At 39.8% G+C, this 21,319-nt stretch overlaps 1 protein-coding gene and 1 long non-coding RNA gene across 5 annotated transcripts in view; one reads left to right on the forward strand and one right to left on the reverse strand.

Moving 5' to 3' along the window:
* pde9a (phosphodiesterase 9A) overlaps nucleotides 1-17,137 on the forward strand; it is a 93,345-nt gene extending 76,208 nt beyond the window's left edge. For 3 of the 4 annotated variants that reach the window (XM_034573385.1, XM_034573383.1, XM_034573386.1), the window contains 7 exons: nucleotides 635-717; nucleotides 1,238-1,394; nucleotides 1,469-1,582; nucleotides 10,736-10,840; nucleotides 15,024-15,152; nucleotides 16,617-16,712; nucleotides 16,792-17,137. In XM_034573385.1, coding sequence (XP_034429276.1) covers nucleotides 635-717; nucleotides 1,238-1,394; nucleotides 1,469-1,582; nucleotides 10,736-10,840; nucleotides 15,024-15,152; nucleotides 16,617-16,712; nucleotides 16,792-16,842 — 735 coding nt within the window. In that variant the 3' untranslated portion in view covers nucleotides 16,843-17,137. The remainder of the gene's footprint in view (nucleotides 1-634; nucleotides 718-1,237; nucleotides 1,395-1,468; nucleotides 1,583-10,735; nucleotides 10,841-15,023; nucleotides 15,153-16,616; nucleotides 16,713-16,791) is intronic. The other variant, XM_034573384.1, reaches the window with a different exon arrangement.
* Nucleotides 3,903-4,833, reverse strand: LOC117754533. The gene is made up of 2 exons (XR_004612456.1): nucleotides 4,801-4,833; nucleotides 3,903-4,457 (listed from the first exon to the last, which is right to left on the reverse strand). It is a non-coding gene; the product is annotated as an uncharacterized LOC117754533 (long non-coding RNA).
* Nucleotides 17,138-21,319: the final 4,182 nt, after the last annotated feature.

Raw genomic sequence — 21,319 nt, forward strand, 5'->3', positions numbered from 1 at the left:
AAAAACATCTGTGTGTAGAAATTAACTGGTTTAATTTATATTAATAAACTAACCCTATAATAAATATCTAAACTTTCAATATAATTTTGCCTGGAAAATATATTTCTCTCTCCTCTCTGATCGAGTAATCATATAATACTTGCCTCTCCTCAAATGCTTTTTTGTTTTGGCAAAGTCTTTCAGTTCACCATCAAGTAACATTTTAATTAATATGATGTAACAATGATAATGCAGTCATGCTGTAAAAGTCATTGGAGGGTTGGAATGGAAAGCTATGCTGTGAAAAAAAGACATGTCAGCTTATTGTAAATGCTGAAGGTACAAAGGAAAAGAGGATCAGGAGGAGGATTGGGTGTGATAAGAGGAAGATAAAGGTCAGAAAAGGGAAAGAGAGAATAACAGGGAAGGAGGAGCTTCTTCTCAGGAACTCTCCCTCTCATCTCTTCTACCTCTGATATTTGAGACGACTATTCACAAGAGGCTTAATTATCATAGGCCTAATGAATGATTATGAAGCATCTGCACCAGTGATGTGCTAACAAGATCTCACACACACACACGTGGTTAAACACTTGATTGCTGCATTGTGTAATATAATTTTATATATGTAATATATGTATATGTTTATTTTTAGGAGAAGTTCACACAGGTGGATATTTTGATTCTCATGACAGCTGCTGTGTGTCATGACCTCGATCACCCTGGATTCAACAACACGTAAGACAAACTAACACAAACACATGCATACTCAGAAATCTCACCCTACATGGTAACTATTTATTTTCTTTGTGTCAAATCATTTGTTCCTGCTTTGCATCATTCCTTCCTTCCTCCTCACTCCACCTTCTCTTTCTCCCTCTCTTACTCTTTTCGTTTTTTTCACATACTCTTCCAGTCCTTCCATTCCTTTCTTACTGCTCCTGCCTTGGTCTTTCTGTGCCTATCCATCTTTCTCTTTCTTTCGTCGTTCTTTCGCTTATGTTTTCATCTTTCCATCCCCCTTTGTCCCATCTCCTCCCATTACTGTTACCTACTCGTAGCATTCCCTGTGTCTTCTATCTTAGAATTTATTAAACATTAACAAACAAGTCACACTTACCCTGGCAGTTAATTTAGTGCTGCAATGGCAAAAGGTACTGAATCGAGGCCCTAGAGATCACTGTTCTCTCCTTTCTTTTTGTATTTGAAGCTTAATTCTTGTTTTGCTCTATCCATCTCATCCTACTATTTGTTCCAGGTACCAGATCAATGCCAGAACAGAGTTAGCAGTTCGCTACAATGACATCTCCCCTCTGGAAAATCACCACTGTGCTGTAGCTTTCCAGATCTTCACTCAGTTTGATTGCAACATCTTTTCCAACTTCGACTCAGAGGCATTCAAACAGATACGACAGGTAAGTCTGTGTGCTTCTGTGTGTTTGTGTATGTGTGTGCATGATGAGCTGTTTCACCTTGTGCTTTGTTTCAGGGAACCATCACACTGATCCTGGCCACAGACATGGCGCGTCATGGTGAGATCCTTGATTCCTTCAAGCAGAAAGTCGACAACTTTGACTACTCAGATGAGGAGCACGTCACCTGTGTAAGGACACTTTGATTTACAAACAACTCGCAGGCTGCTGTGTTGTCACCGACAGTTTTTAAAGATGTTATATTGCACCAGCATCATCACAACATGGACACACTATAATTAATGACATATAGATTATTGTTAATAACAGTCTGCATGAGAAGGTCCTATAGCTGATAAAATAATATTAAACAGCTTCATTTATTTGTGTTGCACAAATATTTGTGTGGCCAACAATGACATCAGCTGATTTTGATGTTTTTCTCCCTGTTCTTCTAATGAGTAGGTTATATCTCATTATATGTTGAAGTTTTTACGAGTGTACAATTTGAAGGAATTGTATTGTGTTCTTTTACGTGAACATGCTCTTTTATACGTGAATACTTAAATTACTGCCCATTGTTTGCTTTTCTGGTATTCCCCGTTCCTTTTGTGTGTATAGCTTTTTATGTGGGTCAGGGACAGCCAGTGGCCAGAGGCAGTACGTTTTTGTCCGTCCATACGTACAGACGGATCTGTTAATCCTATTTTTGTGAACACAATATCGCATCAACACCTTCAGGGAATGTCTTGGAATTTTGTAAAATGTTCAGTTGGACTGAACTGATTAGAATTTGGTCATGGTCATAGGGACCTCACAAAACCCTTTTTTAATGTTGAACGTGTAATCTTTAGAACGCCTTGAGAGAATACTTAGTTTTGGGAAGTGTGATGGAAATTCATCTTGAGATTTGAAATAATGAAATTCTCAGACTGGAGTTGCCTTTGAGTCTTTATAATAGTAAGCTCTGCAGAGGTTACACAACAAGCACGGGTGCTCAAAATGGAACTGGCCGCAAGTTCACAAAAGCCAGAACTTATACAAAGAGGCGTTTCATAAAACATAATATGAAAAAAGACATGAAAGACATGAGATCATCTGTGTCTGTCCGTCCGCTGTAGCAGTTGGAAGAAAAACATCACCAAATAAGGGCATGCACCCTGTTGATCAAGGTCATAGCAGTGAGACACCACCAAATAAGGGTTCCATCCTGTCAGGTAGACAGTATCACAGCAGTTAGACACCTGGTCAGGGGGATTTCCAATACCTTAGACACTGGTCAGTTGAATTTTCCACTACAGAAGTCAAAGTTTATAGTCAAGATTATGGTGTCTTTGGCCTCACAAAACATGTTATTGGCCTCTTGAACATATTTCAAATCTGCTTTAAATCAATTTCTTTAGATTTTGACCAGTTGTCACTTTGACTCCATGAGCAACTGATTTGATTTCAGTGGTCAAAGGTAAAGATCACTGTAACCTAATTTGACTTAGAAAATAATCAGAACTAGAATTTGAATCTTACACTTTAATTAATTCCTTTGAAACTGTGAGTTTTCATCAAATGCCATGTTAGTGGCATGGCATTGAATTTTAACAAGTCGCCATGACACACAAAATTGCTGTAACTTCAGTGTACATCGTTCAATCTCCTTCAAACTACATTTGTGTAACAACAGCCCCCTGAAGACATTCCTATGAGAGCAGCCCTAGTACCACGATTGATCGACATGTACAAAAATCGGTAGGGACATAAGTCATTTCATTATGAACAAAAAACTCTCTTGGATCAATATGCTAGACCAGTGGTTCTCAAAGTAGGGGGCGCGCCAGGGGGGGCGCGATGTCACAGACGGAGAAAAAAAACACCGCCGACTTGTCACTGGTTCGTGAAAGCTCGCTCAGTGGCGAAATGCAAAGGGCTGGACTGACACAAACAAATCAAATACTGTTTCGTTCCTGATCCACCAATCAAAAGAGGAGTGTTATCATTTGAACGCGAGTTGCACGTACGCTTCCGAGTATAAAAGTAACCGCAGGCATGGTCAGCGCTCACCCTCACTGAGACAACACCCTGCAGAGTTTGTGCGATTGCTCTTGTTTCCTCTATCATTCAGATATTCATTGCTTTATAAACTTTTTAAAGACTCACTCCTTCCTTAGTAATACCTTCCTGCACTTGCCGTAGGCCTATTCGTAGCCTAATCTAAGGAGTAATTTGCTCCACAGTCTTTTTAGAAAGCTCGTAGCCCCAAGAGCCAGCCTTCTAGCTAGCTAACTTCTTCCAACTGCAGCTAGCCCTTTCCTCCTTAACACCTACCTTTACATCTTCAATCATCCACCGTGTTGCAACAAATAAAACACCAGCACTTGAATACTATTCTGTGCTGTCCCTGTCTACATTGTGTACTGTTCGTTTTGTTAGGAACCATTGCCTAGCACAGCCTTATTCATTATTCGTGTGCAAGTCGCTCACAGCCACACATACAAACACACTCACAAGACCACAACGTTGCAATTAGAACTTTATTAACTTCACACACACTGTATCAGCAAACAAACACAACTATGGACAAGTTTCTGATTCGTAAAAGTCAGGCAACCGATGCGCCAGTTGCGAAGAAGCCAAAGCTTCGCAAATATGACGAGAGCTATTTGCAGTTTGGTTTCACCGTCACGACTGAGCAACGTCCTCAGTGTGTTTTGTGTGCCGAGGTGTTGGCAAATGACAGCATGAAGCCATGCAAATTAAAAAGGCACCTCGACACCAAACACCCTGACTTGAAAGAGAAGCCTGTGGACTTCTTTAAACGTAAACGTGATGGCCTCCAGCAACAACAAACCACCATCTCCAAGCATAGCACTGTCTCCAAGCAGTGTCTGGAAGCATCGTATGTAGTTGCTCATAGAATTGCTAAGCTTGGCAAACCCCATACAATTGCCGAAACACTGATTTTGCCGGCCGCGCAAGACATGTGTAGAATAATGATAGGAGAGAGTGCAGCTGCTAAACTCAGCGCAATACCTATGTCAAATGACACTGTGTCACGCCGAATATCAGAAATGTCTAGTGATATCAAAGAGCAACTAATACACTACATTCAAATCAGTCCTTACTATGCACTGCAGCTGGATGAATCCACTGACATCGCTGGACAGGCCCAGCTTCTCACTTACGTCAGGTATGTGCGGGAAAAGGAAATTGAGAAGGACATCCTGTTTTGCCGGCCTCTTCAGACCCGTACAACAGGGGAGGCAATCTTTAATGTCCTTGACTCGTTCATCCAAGACAGTGGTTTGGGCTGGGGAAAGTGTATTGGCCTCTGCACAGATGGAGCGCGGTCGATGACAGGGCGTGAGCGTGGCCTCGTAGCTCGCGTCCAGCAAGTTGCTCCACTTGTGCAATGGACACACTGCATGGTCCATCGCGAGGCACTTGCTGCAAAGAAAATGCCACCGCTCTTCGAGTCAGTGCTTCACCAGGCCGTGAAAATAATTAACCATATTAAAGCTCGTCCACTTAACTCCCGTTTGTTTGGGGTCCTCTGCCAGGAGATGGGGTCAGGGCACGAACAGCTGTTGCTGCACACTGAAGTTCGCTGGCTCTCCAGGGGGCGGGTGTTACAACGGCTGTATGAGCTGCGAGAGGAGGTAAAGTTGTTTTTGACTGAAAGTCAAACAGATCTGGCGAAGCACCTGGATGATGCCATGTGGTTTGCCTCTCTCTCCTATTTGCTGAATGGCCTTAACCTGTCTTTGCAAGGCCGCGAATCTAACGTTCTGCTCCTCGCTGATAGAGTGAATGCCTTCACGCAAAAAAATTGCTCTCTGGCATGGTCGCATCAGTTCTGGAAACTGCGACATGTTTCCCAGCCTTGCAGACTTCATTGCCGATGCACATGGCACTGATTTCTCCTCTCTCCTCCAATCAGCTGCTGATCACCTTTCAGCGCTGAAGAATCAGTTTGGGTCCTATTTCAAAGAGGACTACCGTTCATTCGCCTGGGTTCGGGATCCATTTCTCTGCTCAGCAGACGAGCTGTCAATAGACATGCAAGAGCAGCTTATTGAGCTGAAGAGTGACAGTAGACTAAAGCATCTGTTTACCACCTCCCCTCTTTCGTCATTCTGGGTAGCAATGATGCCGGAATACCCTCAGCTTTGCGACATAGCCTTAAAAATGATCCTCCTTTTCGCGTCGACTTATTTGTGCGAGGCAGGCTTTTCAAGACTGACTGCGCTCAAAACTAAATATCGCAACCGCGCACAGATCGAGGATGACCTGAGGATATGTTTGTCAAACATTGCCCCAAGATTTGAGGACCTTTGCAAGGCAAAGCAGGCTCATGTCTCACATTGACAGACCTGCAAGATTTTTTTTTAAAGATCACAAGAGGCCCATAATAATAACAGTATCTCCAGCTCACTCCTCCGTTTCTCTCCCTTTCTCCATCTCACTCCTCTGTTTCTCAACTTTCTCCGGCTCACTCCTCTGTTTCTCTCCCTTTGTTTTCTCTACCTGTATCGCTATCTTTCTTTTTCTTTCTACCGTCTTTTCATGTGTAACTTGCCTCTAACTCTCTCATCTGTCTGCACTGTAGAGTCGCAATGTTTACCGCCTGGAATGCACAGACTTGATTGGCTGAGTAGTATCACATGGGATGGCTTAACTCGCATGCAATTGGTCTGTGCGTTTCCTCATCCGCTAAACCACTACCGTAAAGACTACAAAAGCTGCGCCGGTTACAAATAGAAGCGCCCCGTCAGGTTTTAAATATAACCTTCTGTTTTGGCTGTAGATCCGGGTCCGTATGGGACGGCTTCTGGGTCCGGACTCGGACCGCGGCCCGCCTGTTAGTGACCTATGCACTAGAGGAAAGGGAAATACGTAAAAAGAATAATATGTCTCTTTAATCACTGCTGTCAGAGAATATTTCATCATTAAGTTTCATGCTCGATGAGACTCAACAAAATGCTGGACCTGTGGTACGGTTCTGTCAGAGCATACAAAGCCCTCCCCCCACACCTCTTGGGTGTCTGACAATAACTGTGTCCAGCTCATCCCCTCTTATCGCAAAGCAAACGCATACGCCTGCAAACGCCCCTAATTCCTGGTAGTTAGTGCCTGTTTACAGCCTGTGAAGTCTGCGTTCGCCCGTGAGTGCTGCCGGGGAGACGCGGAGCGAAGGGGTGATCTAATTAGCATATGAATTGCAGTGAAACCGCTGGTGAGGACTTCACCATTGGATGAAACCACAGACCTTTGAAACTCTTGATTGGCTGGTAGATCTGTTGCTATTGGTCACCCTTGATCATTATAATACACACGTGGACAAAACCCTCCCACACAATAATAATAATAAATAAAATAGTTATTACTAATAATTTATATATAAATATACATTTTTAGTAAGCCTATACCAAAAGCACTGCAGTTACTGAAGACTATACATATATTCACGAGTATTTTTAATGAAAAAGGTCTTTAACAGAAAAGATAACAAACGCAGTAACAACAAAAGTCAAAACTGAAAAAACTAAAGTACACGGGAGAAAACACAGGAAGCTTACACAGGAGATGCAGAGGTGCAAAGGCTCAGGAGACACAGGAGATCAGGACAGGCATGACAGGACATAACGACGGTTAGACAAGAGATCACAACTAACATACGACAACGATCCGACAAGGACAAAGGGGAGCACAGAGACTTATATACAGACACACAGGGAAGGCAGGGGCAATTGGACACAGGTGTAACACATGGGGACTGGTGCAGACAATCACAAACAGGAAGTGAAGAAAGAAAACCCACAAGGAACAGAGACTACAAAATAAAACAGGAAACAGAACACGGAGTGTGAAAACATGAAACACAGAAACAACTCAAACAAACATAAACACAGGGAAGTACAAGAAACATGAGGCAATAACCAAACAGAAAACACTCTTAACAAAGAGGCGGCAAAACACTGACAAATACCAAACCATGACATCAGGTGAAGCTTGAAATGTCTCTTTGCCGCCTCTGGGTCATAAGTTCTTGGTGGCATTCTGTCTGAATCTGCTCCAGTGTATAGACGTCTATGATGTGTAGCTGTGAGATTCAGTGTAGCTTCTAGTCTTATTTGAAGTGTGGCACACAGGTCAGTGATCTCCTGGCTGTGGAAGGATGGATCCATGTCATCCGTCCCGCTTCAATCAGCTGTTAACACAAGCAGTACAATTAGCACAGTTCAATGACAACATACACCTATACATGTAACTGAAATATGATCTAATGAATCTAATCTTACCCTCTTTCTTCTCTGTCGACTCCTGAACTTTTCAATGCTGCTGCAAGAGCTGCAAGGTCCGGTTGGATGTACGGGAAGTTCCTTCATTCTGGCTCATAGTACGTCTTAATACGTCATAGTACGTCTTACAGGCAGCTGGAAAACAACATAGGTAACATGAGCATATTATTAATAAACGGAAATAGCCTAATTCACCGTTGGAAGAGCCACAGCAGAAAACACAATTAATACAGTTACTTACATACAATGGCGTCATTTTCCACACTGCAAATCCGGACTTGCAGCTAGAGTCTCGGCCAAATGTGCAGTGACTGCCTCGTTGTGTGTGTGGGGGGGCTCAGGCTGTGAAAACACAATGATGAAATGGATCAGATAAAGTAAACTTAGAGAATGTATTTTATACAGCACAGCGCGTATCTTGTTTAATCTTACCCTTGGTGGCGCCTGCCATTTGCCTCACAGGTGTGAAGACGACGGACAGTTTCCTATAAAATATAATAGGACAAAAAGTCTGGTTTATGAAAAAACTTAACAAGAACAAACTTTTTAAGTTTAAGCAGATCGTACATATTTAAACACTAGTTCTACTCAAGCACTCGATGCTCTCTTTTTCTTTTAGCAACTTTCTCGCTAATCCCACAGTTGTTTACACGCTATTCAGATCTAAGAGTTACTTAGCTTAGCAGTTAGCAATGGCGTCTCTCTGTACCTTAGCTCTTACCGTAATTTGGGGATTGTGCGCCCCGTCTTTTCCGCTTCAACTCCTCCACACTGGGCCCGTGGCTTTGCTTTCCAACGCAGTCATCCTCTCCTCCAGGGGAAACAGTGTGGTGTTGACTTCAGCAAGTTTTTTACACCAAAAACAGTCATTTATCAAACCACGCAAAACAACAGCCAGGAGTTTCTTGTTTGCGGGAGACAGACGCTTCATTCCTGAGGCTGTGATTGGACAAGCCCTCTAACGTGAAGAGTTAACGACGGACGTGGCCTCTTCAGGAATGGACGTATTCACGAGTGTGATGTTTTCAGAGTAAAACTTCTCATATGACCTTTTCACTTTTGAAGCAGCGGTTATAACAGTTTTTTTAATTGTACTTAACATTTATATAGGATGAGTATGTGACTGAGGACCAGTTTATTATTTCTGGTGTTAAATTAATGTAATTACATGATTCTTGCTGTTCTGGGTTTGTACCCTCATAGTTGAATGCACTTATTATAAGTCGCTTTGGTTAAAAGAGTTTTTAATGGAATACTGAGAAAGTTGAATAACAACATAAGGACAATTGAAGTCCAAATTATTCGAGGCAACACCTTAGTATGCCATGGATATGTGAATACGGAGCTGAGATTTTTCAAGTAATTTGAGAGGACAAATATTTGGGACTTTGTCACGCGGTGACACAGCTGATATGCTTTATGTGAAGCACAGTGTTTTGGTCATTGTAATGTTAACAATGTATCATCAGATGTACCCTCAAAATTGTATCACTGATTACACTCATTATAGCATACTTACGTATATAAGGTAAATCTATTCAAGCTACAATTTATGATTCTATAATTATACTTAGCCTGATGTATTTATAGGAGAGATTTTCTTAAAAGGGAGTTAGTACCTTTTTTAATACAGAGTTCACTACTATACAGAGTTGTGTAACCTCTGCACCATCGAGTGAAACTATCCTGATTTGCATTTGTAAAGATCACAGTTTTGACATTTACATGTGAAAGCCTCCCCTAGACCTAGGAGCAGGGTGGCCAACTGCCAAGCTTCTCAGGCTTGTAAAACTGCCTGAAACTGGAACCCCACATCAACTGCCTGCAGATTCCTGTGAACAGTCGTTAACCTGAACTTCCACAGAAATTTACAGGGGCATTAACTGACAAAAAAATCTTCTTTTCATGCATTGGGAGGGAGCAAGCAGGACAAATAATCTCCTGTTCAGAGCAACCAGGAGTTATTACATTTTCCAGCCATCCCTCAGCCAAGAGAAGGTTGCCCAAAATGTGGAAGCAATCTATTGCCATTCGTGTGGAAAAATACAATCACCCCAAGGTGCTTAATGACTAGACGAGTAGCCCTGACTTCATTAGTCATGCAGTGCTTTGAAAAATTGATGAAAAAAGAGCTTCCACTCAATAACGGAGAAACTCCTCGACCCTCTTCAGTTTGCTTAGAGGGCTAAGTTAAGGGTCGCAGATGCTACTGCTACCCTATTAAATCTGCCTTTAAAAATACCTACAAATGGGCAAAACCCATGCCAGAAATTGTATTATTGATTTTTCATTTGCTGGGGCTGGTGACAGGATGCCGCACCTTTTACTAAACACAGCTTATCAGCCAAAGGTCTTGGCTAGGAATTTTATCTCCAGGCCTCTGGTGCTGGAGGGCCTTTTATCCTCTGCCACATGTTAAAATATGGACCTATAAATGGCCATGGTGCACTTTAAGTATATAGTGTTAATACTAATATTCCACTCATATTGGTGATATTCGGCATTTTGCTTCTATATCATAAATGCAATTTAATATTAACATTTCTGTACCTTTAGCCAGCATTTAAATTCTCAATGCAGGAGTTTTATTTGTAACAGTACTTTCACACTGTGTTAATAATATTTTTACATAACCTAAGGATCTGAGTACCCCCCTCCTCTCTATGTACTGCTGACACTTTTACTGCCAGGTACAGGAATTCTCTTTTACTGCTCATCCTCTGGCAAACCTGCCCATAAAGTATTCAAAATCACAAATACAGAAATTTACAGAAATAAAATGTTATTATTTATCGACACATGCAGAGTTTAGTTTCATCATTAAATGAATTCTTTCATATTAGCCCAGCAGCAATGGTATTCATTTTCTAGGGTAGCAAGTCAGTGCACTTAAACTTAAAAGGCATTCCTTCTCACTATACCAGGTTATGAACTATGCTTTTCGGTGTTTAATTTTTGTTTACAGTGGGGTCAAAGAGTGTACTCTCTCAGACCCATTGTAATAACTCTATTCATGGTGACCTATGTCCTCTTACACTGTGCTCTATTCAGCTGAAGATGGTGCTTATCAAATGCTGCGACATCTCCAATGAGGTGCGGCCCATGGAGGTGGCTGAGCCATGGGTTGACTGCCTGTTGGAGGAGTACTTCATGCAGGTGAGTCCACTAAAATGGGCAAATATTTTCAAATTGTGCCATTTTTATGCAAACAGCAATCCCATTAGTTTTCATTGTTTCTTATTTTTTCTTTAGTTTTCATTGTAAAAAGTATGGAACCCCATTTCTGCCACTGAAAGAAATGGGGTTACATCAAAAATGTAATGTCATAATTATGAGATAAATATTCGAAATGATTAGAGAAAGTCTTATTTATGAGATAAAGTCATATATGAGATAAAAAGTCAAAATTATTAGATAAAAAGTCAAATTTTCCTTACTGTTGTTAAGGGCAGAGGATTGTTCAGCCCTATGATACAAATTGTGATTTGTGAATATGGTGGATACAAACAGAATTTGATTGATCAATTGATTGGGTCATAATTATAAGATGTAAAGTCAGAATTATGAGATAAAGCCAGAATTATGAGATAAAAGTCAGAATTATGAGATACAAAGTAGAAATTATAACATACAGAGTGGAAATTATGTGATATTAAGTCATAATTATGAGAGAGAAAGTCATAATTGTGAGAGAGAAAGTCATAACTATGAGAGAAAAAGTTACAAATTATGAGACAAAGTCTTATAAGATAAAAGGTTTATGAAATACTTTTATACAACAGTCGAAGGAGCCGCCCTTTTGCTGGAATTATCCTCTTCAGTTTAACATGAAAATGGACTACAAGTACATTGAGGACTACTTTAAACGTGACTTTACAACAGATGAAATACATATTCCATAAAATGGGTAAGGGGGCCATAATCGCTCTCACTGGAGGATCTAGCAACTATTGTTTACAATATGTTGATTGAACCTGGATGTTCAATGTGTTGGGATTATTCTACATTAAGTGTAGCACCATTAATTGGTGTGCCTTTGGGCATTCAATAAATTCGGCTGTCAGAAAAATAATAATATTAAATAATAACTTCAATTGACATTAAAGCTACCTCGGGGCACCACCCTTCAAAGGAAGTGGAAAAGATGAAGTGTCATGAAATTACTAACTACAAATTTGGAAATCTGATTAATAATTAAATTAACAACTTTAACCAAAATTACCAAGTCAGCAAAGTTGAAGGATATGGAGTCCTTGACACTGTAGAGGTAGGCCAAATTCACACAATTTACTGACAAAAGCATGTGTGTTAAAGAGTGTGTTTAAAAATGGCAGCTGGCCACTAAGAAGACAAAGGCCACATGGAAAAGTGGGACCATGTGGCTGAGGTGTGATGTTACATGTGTATGTTAAGTTTAGGGAGATGTGTGTGAGGTTTTGGTGCCAAGTTAAAGAAAGTTGTTATTTGCATGCAAAGAAAGACCCTGAGTCTGTGAATAGCATTATTCTAACATAACTAACATTAGCTTTAATTACTTATTACCAAATATCACAACAACACAAATCAAACTTGTAAAACATCACATGAATATAATTCAACAGTCCTTTGCATAGCCTACTGTAAAAATCGCAGTTGTGTTACCAGTTCATGAAAAAGGGGGAAAAGGTCATTTTTGATGTGCTGTTGGAGTCCAGTGGCTCCCGTTGCTGTTTTTCTGTTGGCAAGACTTTTTGTCGATGCCGCTCTTGTGCTGAAGTCCTTAGGCAGGCTCTTGCGCTGCTGCCTTTTGGAAGGTTTTAGCAGTCTGCTTTAGGCAGGCCTGCTTGGAGGTCAGAAGAGCTTTTGTAGGGAGAATGTTTCCCTGGCTGGTTGAGCAGGAGAGGTACCCCTCTCCTCCAGGAGAAGTCAAGTAAGAGTGAGAGATACCCATTTCTCCTGGAGGAGAGTGAAGAGAGAGGGAGCTGGGGATTTATTAGCCTGGTGACCTCATGGGTCTTGGGGCACACAGTGACCAATAGTGGTTGAAAGTTGTGTCCAGGGGCAGGTTTAACACCTAGGTGTGAAGATGAAGGACCATGGGAGAATGAGTTGTGTAAGCTCACCTTTGTCTTAAGAACAAAGGAGACATGTGGTCGTAGGCGTGGCTACACATTAGTAAAAAGAAAGTAAAAATAATCCAAAACAAAGAGGTGTGCTCTATTTGACCAGTGTAATAATACAATTTGACATTGATTTAGAGTCACTAGGTCAGATGACATCAGGGGTGTGGGAGAAGGCTTTAAGTTGGGGGTGTTGTAGTGGAAGGGGGATTTTTTGGTTTGTTTTGCCTGGGGTTAAGAATAGCCTTTAGAAATCTTTTTTTGTGAAAATTCCATTCAGGTCCTATTCTAAAACAACAGACTACTATAATATGAATGAAAATTATGTCAGACCCCAGCCAAAACATAGTTAAACAGGTTCAAAAGGCTGTCGCACGCAGCGGACAAGAACACATCCACATACGCAAAATATTTTAACAGCAAGGGCAGAACAAGAGCAGAACATACGAATACTGGACATACAGTCCTCTTATTGAAGCAACACCCCCTGATTTTACACACCTCCATCAACCCCGACTGTCAGACAGGGGAGGGGGAGTTGCTGTCATTTATAGACATAAAATGTAATCCCATTTTTCAGAATTGTTTTTATACTGTAAATAACTGCAAAAACCCAGCACTCATTTTCATAATATAAAGACCGCCCAACCCTAATAGTATTTTTATTGAAGAGTTTGCTGACTTTTATCACATTTTGTACCAAAATTTTATAAAATCCTAATCTTGGGTGATTTTAACATAAATTTCTGCTGTTCTACTTTTTTTAATTAAGTTTTATTACAGATTAGAGACACTGTAATTATTTAATCTCACAAGGCAATACATGAACCAACTCACTCAAAGGGTCACACTCTTGATCTCAACCTTTGTAACGGTCTTAGTCCTAACAACATTGAAACTAAGGATATCTGTCTGTCTGACCACAAAGCATGTTTATTTAATGTGGTTTTATCCCAACTACCTTTCAACCTTGATGCACCTGTTACCCGCCATGTTTTTAATCCTACGTCTGTTAGCAAGTTTTCTGAACTATTTACTTCTGCCTCTTTAACTGCTTTTAATCCAAATTTTAACACAGAGGATCTGGTGTCCCTTATTAATCACACCTGTCACACGGTCCTGAACTCTCTAGCCCCCTACAGTAACCAAAAAATCCAAGATGGCAGCCCAGCCCTGGCTAAATGAAACCACCCATGCATTTAAAAGAGACTGTAGGAGAAAGGAATGAAAATGGAAAAAAAACTGGTTTACATGTATCCTGTGACATCTGGAAAGCTGCAATGATAGTCCACCAAACAGCAATTAAAGACGCAAAAGCATCATTCTTTTCTAACTGGATTTTAAGCAATTACTCTAATACAAGAATTTGATGTTTGGTAATAGATTCTATCATCACCCCCTCCCCCTTTCATTTTACAGATGCTTTACAAGAGATGTGTGAGAGTTTTTTTAATGCTTTTACAGGCAGAGTGAGTTTCATTAGGCAACAAATCATTTTTGCAAATTTAAACCCGTCTCACTGTCGTTTTTAACTAAAATCCTAGCCCACATGAAACCAACTACATGCAGCCTTGATATCATTCCCACCAAATTTCTTAAAGAAGTTATTGACATAGTTGGGCACAGTTTTTTAATAATTCTTAATAGATCCGGTTGTCCAACCTCTTTTAAAGAAACCTTAATCCCTCTGTTCCTAAAAATTTTTGGCCGATCTTACAGCGGACAAAAACATATCCAAATATGCACAATATTTTAGCCGGTCCAACCACCCCATTTGCACACCACACAACAACATCAACAACATAATTCTACTTTCTATCTCATAATAATGATTTTCTGTTTCATAATGTTGACTTTTTTATCTCATATCTTTGATCTCACAATTATGACATTTCTATCTCATAGTTATGATTTTTTTATCTCATAGTTATGATTTTCTATCTCAAAATCTTGTACAATTTTTTTTTATTATTATCAAGGCTGAGTTTCTCTTTTATTTTATTTTTCAGTGGCGGAAATGGGCTCCATAGAAAAGGACTCAGCATATTGACCAAAAACTTTTATGATTTCAGGATTTGCAGTTCTTTTAGGCAGGGTCAATTTTCTTTTACTTATATAAGATAAATGTACATCAGATTATTATTCTTGTTACATTATTGAATGAGCAGAAAGATAATTTCTCCATCCTATCACTGTTATGTGAGATGTAACCTTCTAATCTTTGTGTCTGTTCTGTGCAGAGTGACAGGGAGAAGGCTGAAGGGCTTCCTGTTGCTCCATTCATGGACAGAGAAAAGGTCACCAAACCAACAGCTCAGATTGGATTCATCAAGTTTGTCCTCCTCCCCATGTTTGAGACTGTTATGAAGGTGAGTATTCAGGATAAAGTCAGGTTAGATTTATGGCTGTTATGGAAGTTTTCTGGAAGCTGGGGAAAGGAAAACTCAGGCAGTAGCTGATGTCTTATGCTGAAGAATTTAATGTAGACTTAATGCATCAAGGAGACCAGAAGGTGGAACAATATACAAAGGCCACCAGAGTACCATGAGCAATGGTCACCCACAAGTCTGAAGATGTCTCCCACAGCAGCCCAGTATATCTCCCTCTACTTGCATCACACATTCCAACAGCACATCCATGAATGGCTAGAATTGCTGTCACTCTCTATGTTACATGTAGGTGTTCGCATCCTATTGGATAGTTAAGCCTAAAGTATGCATAACTAAATTACATTGTGTCCTTACATCTTGCCACTTATGAAATATGCAAAAGAGAGGAAGTTGGTGCCTCTCTGTCTAGCACAACCGAGTTAGATATGAAAGTCCATGAGCGTAGACACTACAATTTACTGTTTGTTGGCCCTTTATCAATAACCTGACCTTGGGTACTGCTTAGAGAGAAGGGAGTATCTGTGGAATGAGGCAGGCCCCACTCTCCCAATGGTGTACAGAAGTAATATACACTATATACATTATATATAGTGGCATATACAGTAATGTGTGAGGATGGTCAAAAATTCCTCAATAATGGCAACTTATTGACAGCATCTGTCTGTGGTCCTGAAGATGTGGCTGGAGTAATTTGGCATTTTTAACTGTCTGAAAGCTGTTCACATTAAAAAAGCACCACATAGAAAGAGTGTTTTTAAATGACATGAAAAGTTTTATATTCATGTTCCTGATAATCTCACATCAAACCTATAATTAAGCCTAAAAACTCAACTTTGTGACTGACAATTCCTTTTTATTTAACATGTATTGCACCTTTTCACTGTCCATTTCATTGTGTATATATGGTGTCTTCAAATGGAACAGAAATAAGTTCCCTACAAATTTTAACAATGTCACAATGCGAAGTGATGTTTCATAATGATGACGATCAATATGTGACTAAATAAAATAGAGTAAACTAATTTTAACTCTATTCTGAGATAGTGTTGAGTTATTTGTACTCTACTCTACACACACACATTTTTTTATATCTACCGACTGATTGTCATGTTTTAAGCTCAGGGGACTGTGGGTGAATTTGAAAAGCTTCATGATTTTTTTAACTAGTTCATGGTTGGTTGAGGTTCTGCTTTGGAATATTGTACCTGTTGTAGAAACAGTCTTTCTTGATATCCTGAAGAATACTTGTCATTTTTCAGGTTCATGAAATAAAAAGTAACAGTGCATTACTCTACTGGATTGCTGGAGTTACCTCCCTTCACCTCATAAATTAACAAAATATGGAATATCTTTTACAAACAACATTTTACAAACAAAATTATATAAATCACAAACTTATTGCAGTGATGATACTGACAGTGTGTGTGTGTGTGTGTGTGTCAGCTGTTCCCACAGATCGAGGAGGCAATGGTGCAGCCACTCAGAGAGTCTAGGGACCGATATGAAGAACTCAAACAGATTGATGATGCCATGAATGAGGTTGGAGGATTTCTATAAGTGTACATATCATCTGTCCTTGATGCAGATTGTGGCTGATAACAATTAATGTTCTCTTCAGGTGCAGAAAAAAAAAAGTGAGAACTTGACCATGGGAGGGAAGAAGAAGTAAACATTTTTGAAAGGGTAGGAAAGAACTCTGGCCGTACTTCCTCCATCCATCTATCCATCAATCGAACTATGCATACATCTATCTTGGGCCATAGATGGATGCATAGTTGGATTCACCTACCCAGCCTACTATCTCCCTACATCCCACCTATCCATCAATCCACTTCACTTCCTCATGATGTCACATAGTTTTGTCAGTGTTGGGATCAGAGAGGCTAACTTAAAGGAACACGTTATGGGGAGATTTCTTGATGAATCCAATCTGTGTTTCAGAACCAGTGAGACTAGAGCATGGGAATGAAGCAATGTGACATAAAGTGGAGTCATCAGACACATTGGTTCATTATGGCCCATCACTCTGTCCTGTCCTCACTTGAGCCAGCTGAAGAGCAGTGGACCACCAGGATGTAATCTGGGAAAATTGGGTAGATTTCAATGAGTCACAGTAAAACTGAATTGAGTAGATCTGTGAGAGCAGCTCTTAGACAGCGTTACAAGCTAGTGATGAATTTAAGTGCAAGATGGACAATCCAAAGCCTTTTTCAGGGAGTCAACATTTGTACAGCACAGACTATTTCAGTGAAAAATATTTAGATATGTATCTTGCATTGTTTTCTTTATTTGAAATTACTTGTTTTGTAAAGATTGTACAGATTTTCAAGGCTATTTGTTCTTTGCTACAAAAAATAAAGGTATTACTTTAATTACAAACTCCTGTCTGAACCGTTGATGTTGCTGCTTATTATTGTTGAACTCCACTATCACACAATCATTATCCAAACCTCCTCTTTACTTAATACAAAATATATCTATAAAACAAATATGTTATATGAAGAGTGTTACACATTGGCTCTGTTGTGTCACAAGTAAGGAAGAAGTTCACAAAATGCAGCAGTTGAAATATTTATTTACAATGAAAATCTAACTTAAAGTAAACATGGTAATCAGTTCTGTCAGTGGTGTCTGTAGTGTGTGGGTGAGTGTATCCAAATCCAAAGATCAAACAATTATCAAGATGGTGCCCCTTCCATGTCCATGTGGCGGTGGACCTGGTGAAGGAGAGCAGAGAGAGACAAGAGCCTACTCTGCAGTCTTCTTAAATACTGGTCCGCACAGGTGTGCCACATCCCTGCTGATTACTATGGTCTGACTCCGCCTAGAGGAACCTCATATAAACACACAAGCACAACACCACAGCAGAACAACTCCAGGGTTGTCACAAGAGAAAAGCAGTAAAATGTGTAATATTCTCCTTTATGTAAGTAAGTAAATAAGTACGGACATGTTACATTTGTATGTCATAATAGGTAGGCAAGAGGGTAAATGCCCTGGGTTGCTGACAAAATTTCAGTCAGTTGCTTCGAATGTGTAGCAAACTACATTTTCATATTACAAAATGTAATTTCAATTTCATGTTCTTATTTTGCGCACCATGAAGTTATAAAAACATGACACATCAGATTCAGCAAAAACTTCTAACATCACAAAAGTTTGAGAATGCAAGCGTAAACATAATGAATGTTGCTTGTGCATATTGGAACAAACTTGCACAAGACAGCAAAATAGCACAATTAACACCCAAAATAGCATAAACAACACTCTTATAATACTATATAAGGCTTCGTACCCGTTATGCCAGGACGTGTAGTAAGAAGAATGGTAAATAGACTATTTATATCACACTGAAGCAGTGCATGCTAAAAATAACAGCAGCATTTCACCATATTTAGCTACAAAACGTTTAAAAATTGGTGTATTTTTTAAAGTCACTTCTTACCAGATTTACAGCAATATTTGTGATCTTTGTCACATTTAAATTAATGCAATGTTAAATATAATTAAATTTAAACCTAAATGTTAAATACTAAACCTAAATGTTACATCTAGATATTAAATCCGAATTTAAATGCTAAATCTAAATATCTCAAAATATTTAGCTAATATGCAAATTCACACTGGCCGTACGACAGCTCTCTGTAAGTTTCTTTTACAACTCGCTAATGCTAATATAGAGGTGGGTATGCTACATGAGTTAGAAAAGAAACTTACCGAGTGCTGTGGTAGCTTTGTAGTACATCCTGTCACTACCGCTGAAGATGCATTGCTGAAATTCTGAATTTAGATTAAACATTCAAGATTTAGATATATATTTAACATTTTGATTTAGATTTGATATTTAGAGTTATATGTAACATTTATATTTAAGATTTAGGTTAAACATTTAACATTATATTTAATACATATTTTAAAGAAAAATGAAAGCAAACAAAAGTTCACAAATATTGCTGTAACTCTTAAAAAGTAACTCTAAAAAATGCAAACCACTTTTTTAACCATTTTGTGGCTAAATATGGTTAAATGTTGCTGTTACTATTAGAATGTGCCGCTTTACAATCTGTACTCCATACTTATCAACCACTCAAAGTGCTTTACAGTACAAGTTGCATTCAATAAGCTTCTCTGCTAGAATACTATTGTATTTACTGTCTTAGGTAAACTAGATCTGTTTGTTTGTAATGTTTTATCTTACCTTGAATTGTATGAGCATGGATTTTGTTTCTCTCAAGTGTTTCAGAGTTAAAGAGAACCAATTAGAGTTAAAGTGCTTACATTTTATTCCAATTCTGTCAAGGGCTAAATTCTATTTTACTTTCTACCTGTGAGGTAAATAGACGTTGTCCTGAATCAGTTTTTGGTAAATTAAGAGATTTTGTTAAACTCACCTCTTCACTAATTAAAGTGACAAGTGTCTCTTGCTGTTGAGCTCTGCTGTGTTTCTATTGCTGGGCCATTACCACCTGGTGCCTGATTTGACTCATTAGCAGGGGGTCAGCTCAGCTGTAGCCAATCATCATCAACTGAATGCTGCTCTGTTTCCTTTTATTTGAATATGTGTATACTTTCCGTCCCTGTTCACATATCTACTCATAGATACTATAGGCCTCGCACTCGTTCACAACATTACCATAACCTTTCCTCTCTTATCTATCCGACCCGCTCCACACATACCCAACACCTTGTCACAGGGGAACTGCCAGTCAGCTACACGGGTGTGACACTCAACAGTCAACTCTCCCTTACTGCCAACATTACTGCAACAACCCGCTCGTGTAGATTCATGCTGCACAACATCAGGAGAATACTTCCCCTTCTCACTCAGGAGGCAGCCTGTACCAGGTTCTGGTCCAGGCTTTTGTCATCTCACGCCTAGACTACTGCAACTCCCTCCTGGCTGGTCAACCTGCTAGTGCCATCCAACCTCTGCAGCTCATCTAGAATGCAAAGGCTTGACTGGTCTTTAACCTACCTAAGTGCACTCACACTACTCAGCTCCTCCGCTCCCTTCACTGGTTACCAGTAGCTGCCCGCATCCGTTTCGAAAAAACTAGTTATTGCGTACCTTGCTGTGAACGGATCAGGTCCAGTCTACATCCAGAACATGGTCAAACGTTACACCCCAGCCCGTCCACTCCGGTCCGCATCTCACTGTGAGCTAGCCAAATCACAACTGTTTGCTGTCCTGGCTCCTAAATGGTGGAACGAGCTCCCCATTGGTTGAATGCACTTATTGTAAGTCGCTTTGGATAAAGCGTCAGCTAAATGAATTGTGATGTAATGCAATATTGAATAATAGTTTATTAATAAGTCATTATTAATAAAGACCAGTTTAAGTCCTCATGGTGTTACGCTAAGAGTTTGCTATCGTTGCTAATAACTCCAGTTGAATATTCTTTGCTGAAATTTTAAGAATTTCTTTTAACATTTGAATATCACATATTCAATGTTAACTGGTCAAGCTGTCAAATTTCCTGTAACTGTTAAGTGCTGTTTAATTAAGACAAAGCGTGCCACCGGCCCTATGTAACAGAGCTTGTACCTGGCTGTTACTGCCAAGCATTTCAGACTAAGTTGGATAAGAGAGCCTGAGAAAGAGCCACACCAAGCTGCCAGCCCTGTGAATTTATAGAACCCCTATACCCACCATAGTTTTGGTTAGGCTAGTGTACGACTAAAACTACACTACAAGGTTTCTGCCAGTGCAACACCATAGCCAATCACAAACTTGTGATTGGCTATGGTGTTGCACCATTTGGTCTGGAATCCTTCTATTCCAGACCAAACAATGGAGAACCCTTGTGTAGAACAGTTTATTTCTTCATTAGCACAGATCCTGACCCCTGGCCATCCTGAATTCATCAGCAAGCTGAACTTCAGTGAGTGTAGGAAAGAACTAGACTCAATACTTAATGACAGGTTTGATGCACAGACAGCATCCAAGGTTCCATTCTTGAGATGTTTTCTTTTAAATTTCCACAGGCAAACCAACCTTGCTTGTCAGTCCAAAGCAGCCCTAGAACAGGAGGTAAAAGCCCTTAGAGCGCAAAATGCTCTTCTCCTCCAGGAGGCTCAAACGGCTAATAAGAAAGCTGTGCGCTACTTAGAAGACCTGCACTCAGGGGAGTCAGATCTTTGTTTGT

The sequence above is a fragment of the Hippoglossus hippoglossus genome, chromosome 21 (assembly GCF_009819705.1).
Source record: "Hippoglossus hippoglossus isolate fHipHip1 chromosome 21, fHipHip1.pri, whole genome shotgun sequence".
Classification (NCBI taxonomy): domain Eukaryota; kingdom Metazoa; phylum Chordata; class Actinopteri; order Pleuronectiformes; family Pleuronectidae; genus Hippoglossus; species Hippoglossus hippoglossus.